General features: G+C 39.9%; 1 protein-coding gene across 3 annotated transcripts; it reads right to left on the bottom strand.

The window, feature by feature from the left end:
• Positions 1-837: 837 nt before the first annotated feature.
• On the bottom strand, positions 838-3,913 carry LOC111270203 (serine/threonine-protein phosphatase PP1-gamma catalytic subunit). 3 transcript variants are annotated; one of them, XM_022850291.2, is made up of 7 exons: positions 3,787-3,913; positions 3,224-3,291; positions 2,410-2,733; positions 1,969-2,220; positions 1,556-1,815; positions 1,251-1,414; positions 838-1,069 (listed from the first exon to the last, which is right to left on the bottom strand). In XM_022850291.2, the coding sequence occupies exons 3-7, from the start codon at positions 2,630-2,632 to the stop codon at positions 1,066-1,068; spliced, it is 903 nt and encodes a 300-aa protein (XP_022706026.1). In that variant the 5' UTR covers positions 2,633-2,733; positions 3,224-3,291; positions 3,787-3,913; the 3' UTR covers positions 838-1,065. The 3 variants fall into 3 exon arrangements, with proteins under 3 accessions (XP_022706026.1, XP_022706043.1, XP_022706034.1); XM_022850308.2 differs by having other exon boundaries at positions 2,410-2,754; XM_022850299.2 differs by having other exon boundaries at positions 2,410-2,892.
• Between the last annotated feature and the right edge of the window lie 3,077 nt (positions 3,914-6,990).

Genomic DNA, 6,990 nt, shown 5'->3' on the forward strand with positions numbered 1-6,990 from the left:
GTAATATATATATATATAGTACAATTATTTGAAAGAATGAAACTCGGCTTGTATCAGGAAGTATATTTTAACTGTATGTGTTACGACAGAGAAATGCTAGCTTTCTGTTATTCAATCACTTATTTCGGCTATTCAATAAACGCCAGTTTTTTTTTTCTTTAACTATCTGGTCTACTGTTAGACGGATAATAGAGCGGTAGTTACTAAACACCTAAAATATTTTCGAAACACCTGGCATAACGACTCCGACACGCTTTTGCATTTATAGTGCTAACGAGAATAGGCCTTTTTTTTGAGATTAGTGAGGATTAGTGAAGATTAGCTCTTGTGAGGTTAGTAAGCCCTAGCTTCTAGTTCTCCGCGCAAGTTATAATTCCATATTTTGTAAGTGAAACTGTACATTCAGCGCTAAAGTTGAACTGCTTCCATTTTCACACGAAAGAGATTTAGGCCTTTCTGGATACTGGACTAATAAATATATAAATCAGAAGATTTTAAGTAGAAAAAAAAGTCTTTATTTTGTACATCTTTGGATATTGTCTATACAGTATCGACAGGACGCTAAACCATTTCCAGTCGTCTGAAAGAATAATACAATTGACATGACCGAAGCCCTTTCATTGAGCAATCGCATGTTTCGCATTAAATATGGAAAATGCTTCAGGGAATAGAAGCATCTAGGAAAGGTACACTGAAATATTTTTTTAAATTTTGTCCTAAGGAGCTGTCTTTCTTGCAATAAAGTCAGGACCATATAATACATTGTTGGGTGTTACGATATGTTGTCACACGCACAGGATTTAAATTCATTATGAAGCATAGCTACAATAAACTGTGTGACGGAAAGGCACATTTCTTTATTAGTTCACGAGTTCCACGATATTCAAATAATAACAGCCAAAATTCTGTGCTTATTGAACTGTACGATAAAGCTCCATTTGTTCCATTATGCCGTCTTGGAAGGCGTCAACGTCAATATCTTTGCCTCCGATGAATGGAACCGTTGGCTAGACTTTCATTGCCGTCTGCGGTAGGTCACGGTGGCCAGGAGATCCATCTCGTTATTTAACTGAAGAAAAAATTCGACTTTACGTAATTTCTTGATTATAATAATGCTTCAAATTGTTAGTTTAAAGGTAAGCCAGCAACGTTTTTTTTTTGTTTTTTTTTGTAGCATAGATTTATCTGGCCGAAACAAGGCATAATTTTTTGCTACACTAATACATATCAGTTTCTAACCTATGTCATACCTCGTCTGGCGTGATACTGGCCGAAGAATTCGGAACGAGCATGTAAGATCTGACGTTACCGTCATCATAGCAGCGGCGTTATCGAACTCATTACAATAATTCGGTGCCGAGAATATCGTGACGAGCTGTCGATCCGCAAAAAATTCGTAGCCTTCAGCTACAACCTAGAAGGTTGATAGTAAATTCACAGAAAGCGTCTATAATTGAGCTTTAGATTAAAACTGATCATTTGTAGAAATAGAAGGTATGCTTCACTCTAGTTAACTATTTGCTAAGCGTACAATCATTGACAGCCAACTATATACCTGATGTGCCCTGGCGACTAAATCGAGGCCCATTTGTTGAAGAAAACCGGCCAGTGCATCCGCTCCAAATAGGTAAGATACCCCACGATCACTCTGAACCCAACCACTGCCCGGGGAAGGATCCGCCCAAAGCAAATCACATGCGATGCCGTGATCCGGGACGTCGAGCATAGGCCGTGGTAATGAGCGAATGTCATCCCACGTCTGGATATCAGGAGATGGCCCACCATGACAGCAGAATATTTTATCAGCAACCAGACCTTCGCGAGCACTCGCAACACATTATACGGTTGATTATTGTAGGTCTGTAGATATATATATATATATATATTATATATTATATATATATATATATATATATATATATGCATAAATAGATAATTTAGTCTTGTTCTAGTCAATGGTAAGCATACCGGCAAGCGGGAACCATGCGAATAGATCGTTAAACTTGTTGTAGAGCTCGAGATTGTACCGATGTCTACACTCCGTAAGAAATCCATACATTGAATTAATCCGGACAGATTCGTGGTTACCGCGTAGCATGAAGACGTTTCCGGGATATTTTATTTTATAGATCAATAGAAGGCATAACACCTCAATAGAATTGCGACCTCGGTCGACGTAGTCACCCAAAAATAGATAGTTAGCCATAGGAGGGTGTTTTCCTATAATAAAAACATGTATATAACAACTTAGCTTAAAGGTTTCCTTACATCTTAGTTTATACATGTAGTTATTCGATCCTTTATATGTTACATAAGGACATAATTCTTCCAATACTGATTTAGAGCTGAAAAAAATAATGCTTTTCTGCAAGACTTCGATGCTGGTGGTCGTCTGATTGGCTAACTTACCGTGGTTTAAAATACGAAGAAGATCGTGAAATTGGCCGTGCGTGTCTCCACAAATGTGTAGAGGCGGATCGAGCTCAATAAGCATAGGCTGAGAAGAAATGATCTCTTGAGCCTTATCAATGACATATTGTACTTCTTCCATTTTAAGGTCGACGTAAAGAGCTTTTGTTTTCCGCACCTTCAAAAGCCGTTCAAGGACGTTATCTAGGTTTACGTTGTACATGGTGTCAGGTCCGTCGTTCTCTATGGGTGCCGTTTTGAAGCCAGTGAATAATCCTAGCCGCGGAAAAAATATTTTGCAGGATATGCTCCGGATCTGCTGCTCTGCTCGAAGTCACAGATCACCTATATTTAAGTGCATGAAGAATCCGGCCTTATCGCCGCGGGTAACATCTATAACACTCTCAACCGCGTATTGCTTTATGATGACATGCTTGTAGGCAAGAATAGAAGTGATTGTAGAATAAAGCGAAACGATTTCATCTGTAGGTAGAGCTCATTCGTGGTTGTGTAATGCACGGACGGAATAGAATAGGGAAATTGAAAGATGCCATTTGTTTAGTTATGTGAAAGGAAATTTTGCCGAAGTCGCGAAATGATCAGTAAATTAAATTTTTGAAACACAATAACTAGGTCACAAAACAGAAACCGAATAGTTAGTTGCAACGAATCGAAATGGTTCCCACCGCCTTTTTCAGGGCTGACCTACTTCAAGGACAATAGTTGACCCCGTTTCCATAAACGCAGTACAGTTGTCAAATGCAATTACTTCATACAAAAACATACATTCGGTATTAAACATTTATGTTCATACCAAGGAAAGCTGTGTTGAAGCGGCGATCTTCGGCGCCACGTTTGCCGACTGATCAAAACGCAAATTCACTGGAAAAAAACAAATGTCAGCACATAAAAATCCTTCTGGACATAAATGACTGCCCGATCGAGTCAGACCTGATTCAAAACTGTCTCAAGCGCAAATTTGGATTCGTTAGTCCCGCACAGTGATGACGACTCTGGCCGTTTTCTTGGCGGGACGTTAGCTAATATCACTGGACGGGGTTCAAGGTGGACGCGGTGATTTACATTCATACGTACGATGTAGTAATCAACGCCGCGACTGAAAATTTCACTATGGTTAAATATGAAAACATGTAATAATTAAGCTGCGTTGAATCGAAGCACAATGAAACACTGTCGCATCCTTTGCTGGTCAGTACACCTTTTGACAAAAATATTATATAAAATTCCAAGGATCGCTTTAATCACTTCAAAGTCGTCAAGTGTAGACTGCACTGATAGAGCACTTCGGATATCGGCGAGCGTCATCAGGCAACGAACTTCCATTGTTTGCCAGCATTTAGGCAAACTGTGACCCACCTGCTGTTTGGCCTGTTCGCTAGGACTTCGTCAACAACCTCTAAAATCAACGGCGGGTATTTCCACCGTGCAAACTGCGGTCGCAGCAGGATCGAGGACTTCGTTTCCATTAGCAAACAATGCGCGTGAAATTATCAAGTATGTCCCAAATGGATAAATTCTTCAGTCTTCTAACTGTTTTGTGAAGTTGCCCCTCGTTGTTACACTTGTATCTGGTATTTGTTGCGATGGGCGCGGCCAGCCTGTCTCACATAGTAGACACGTTTCGTAGGTTCGCGCCTATGCTGACCTAGATTGACAGTTCAACATCATACTATCCGGCTTATAGTGTTGGGTGTTCTATCGTCTCCTATGATTTCATGCGAAGCAGTCACTAGTTAACTGAAAAAAGAGCGTCCATCCAATAAAATCCGTTTAGAAGCGCATCCTATCCAGCCCAAGTCGTTATGATTGTGCGCGACTGACGAATACTACTTATGCTTGAGACGGTCTTCAATAATACTTGTTAAGCACAATTAGATGGAGAAGCTTTTTCTACACCCTGCCCTGCCCTGAACGTCTATTACGCTTCTTCACTTTCTTCTTTAATATAACGTAAGCCCCGTCGGAACAAGCCTGTACAAAACAATCAATAAACAGAGCTAGAAGCACTGCGGGGGGTCCGGCAAAGCTTGCTAAACGCCGGAATATGTTTCTCATAATTAGCCATTTTCATGGTGGCGTGGATTAGCTATGGTACAGTATGAAATTCTGACTATCGCCTAGACCGTAGCCTTTTCTTTACTTACTTAAAAATCACTATGATTTCTCATAACCTAGTAATAAATATAAAAGAATTCGTTTTAACATTGGGTAAATGCGCACTAGGTATGTAGATCAAGTTATATTCATGGCCGCGTACGATCCAATGACTAATCGTGTTTTCGTAATTGGTCAATACAGTATACGAGCACGTCTTGAAATCACTGATCGGCTACGATTAGCAACTGTGTACCAATGTCTCATTGTTTTTTTCACCACAATTCCAAGTTCCGTATGGTAATCTTCAATGAATCAGCTTCTAGCTTAACTGCCATGAGGTTACTTTATCTCAAATTCAAATGGTTCTGTTGAATAGACTGTATGTAGTCCGTTTTCGAAGGCTCTACTATACACTGCGGACCTGAACTGTCAAAATGCCCGCCAGACCCGATCTTACTGTTCCACCATTTTGAGGGCGGATCGTATTTGATCAGAGGAGCCCAGATAACACTCGTTGATTATTACGTACTACTTCGCATCTACATTCGAATGGCGTGAGTATCATTATATTCCCTACCGGTATTAAACACAATTAAAGCAAACATTTTTTTTTTAAATTTCTCATTTAGCATAATGTCTGTCGATCGCGTGGCCTGGAGTTGCGACGCCTTCCAACTTCGCCGACGAACCTGTTGGCTATTAAAAAAAGCGAACTAGCAATATATTCGAAATCCACATATTGCATTTTTGGGCCGTCGGTATTGAGAGGTTGCAGCCTTTACAGAAGAGCAGTATTGTATCTGGGGGGGTGATAATTGAGGCACAGGAAGGCTCGTATGACGCACAACGCGGTTAACGATCGAACAATTTCAAAGAACTTTAGAAAACCAGCAGCATTGTGGCTTACAGCTGAAGAATTATTATTTCTCCTTACAATTAGTTAAATTCATAAATTTTACCGGAATATTACGCAGAAAAGAAATTAGTGGATTATATAGTTTCTAAACCAGATAAAAAAAAATTCCGATACAACTATATGGGAGTCTCTCTCCTTATTCCGAGTAGAAAGGTAGGTAGACGACCAGTGAGTCTTGTTGTTTGTCTTCCACTTTTTCTGTAGGTGAACAAGGACAAATTCGCTTCATGTATAACAAGAATCGTAACAAAATATCTGACTAATTGTCAGGACGTTTTCCTACCTGTCGAACTGTAACTTGAAATATGAAAAACCTTAGATACGTCTTCACTTCTTCTAGAAGCTCTGTAGACAAACGTCAGTAAAATTATATGTTTTTTAGTGTTTCCTGTTTGCTTTAGAGATAGCACAACAGACGGCCTTCAAGGTTTATCATATTACGCACTATACATAAAGGACGCTTCTATGACATAACCAACGGCTTCGACATATGGGAACCACTAGGCCACGTAGGTAAAGAGGGCGGCGCTCATCACCGAAACTATGACCTGGGGCTTTTACAGTGAGCCTTATTTCCGTTTCATGGGAAAGCGTGCTGGTGTTCCAGCGAATGAACCGCGATTCGCCGATCGAGACCTAGGACAACGATAGCCTTATTATACACGGTCAGTATCATTAAGTGGCAAATAGCAATGGACCTGGATCAGTCCTACTTCCATAATAAAGTCCATTAAGCTGTTGGGTACTTTGATTCTCTGCTCAGTGAAGGTCCGGCGTTCGATCTGATTGTAGGTTATAGTTTACCGGCATATAGTTTTTTTGACAGTGTTAAATTATTGGTAGAATGTGTGTTATGTAAGCGATCTCTGCATACAACATACCCAATTGCAACGACCTCGCAATGTTATGAAAGCCGGAGTTCTAGACGGAGACAAGGTGTATCGCTACACGTTTAGCTTCTTCTTGGTGAAGTAAAATATTAGGATAGATGTAGATTTAGATTTCTATGAAATATCACTATATGTGAAACTTTAATTATCTTTAGCGCTGGCATTGTGGGTCATTTAAAGTACTTAAAATAAGTTCATTTGCGCTATGCGTTTCTGTGAAAAGAAAATATTTTCAATTAGTCTGACACGTAGTTAAAGCGACACTAATCGTAAACAACTGATACGCTTCGTCGCATGACTGTAGTTTTGTAGACATCTTTAAACATCAATGTAACATTTTTAATGAGTCTCAGTAGTTTGGACATGCCGATCGCTCTGAGCCCTAAAAGTTCATAAGTGTAAGATTGAGCCATATAACTTGCTTACAAACCCAATTTTTCCATTGCTGTTCATCTGTTGATGTAGTTTGTTTGCAGTTTTATCTGGACAGCTCAATTGAGGCTCAAAGTGGCATGTCTTCGCGGGTCCTGCGAAGTGCTATGCTTGGGTGATTGAATATTGGACGACTCACTAGTCAGCAATAATTGAGATAATTTAACCATGGAACGAAAGTCATTCCGTGTCAAGCATCGTAGTATACTATCTAGTATTGAGAGC

This window comes from Varroa jacobsoni, unplaced genomic scaffold (assembly GCF_002532875.2).
Source record: "Varroa jacobsoni isolate VJ856 unplaced genomic scaffold, vjacob_1.0 scaffold_156, whole genome shotgun sequence".
In the NCBI taxonomy this organism is placed as follows: domain Eukaryota; kingdom Metazoa; phylum Arthropoda; class Arachnida; order Mesostigmata; family Varroidae; genus Varroa; species Varroa jacobsoni.

Coding starts and splice junctions, on each gene's coding strand:
- LOC111270203 (XM_022850291.2), bottom strand. CDS start 2,632: ATGTACAACGTAAACCTAGATAACGTCCTTGAACGGCTTTTGAAGGTG. Junction 2,221..2,409: donor TCTTCGTATTTTAAACCACG/GTAAGTTAGCCA, acceptor TTTTTATTATAG/GAAAACACCCTCCTATGGCT. Junction 1,816..1,968: donor CGCATGGTTCCCGCTTGCCG/GTATGCTTACCA, acceptor GTGCTCGCGAAG/GTCTGGTTGCTGATAAAATA.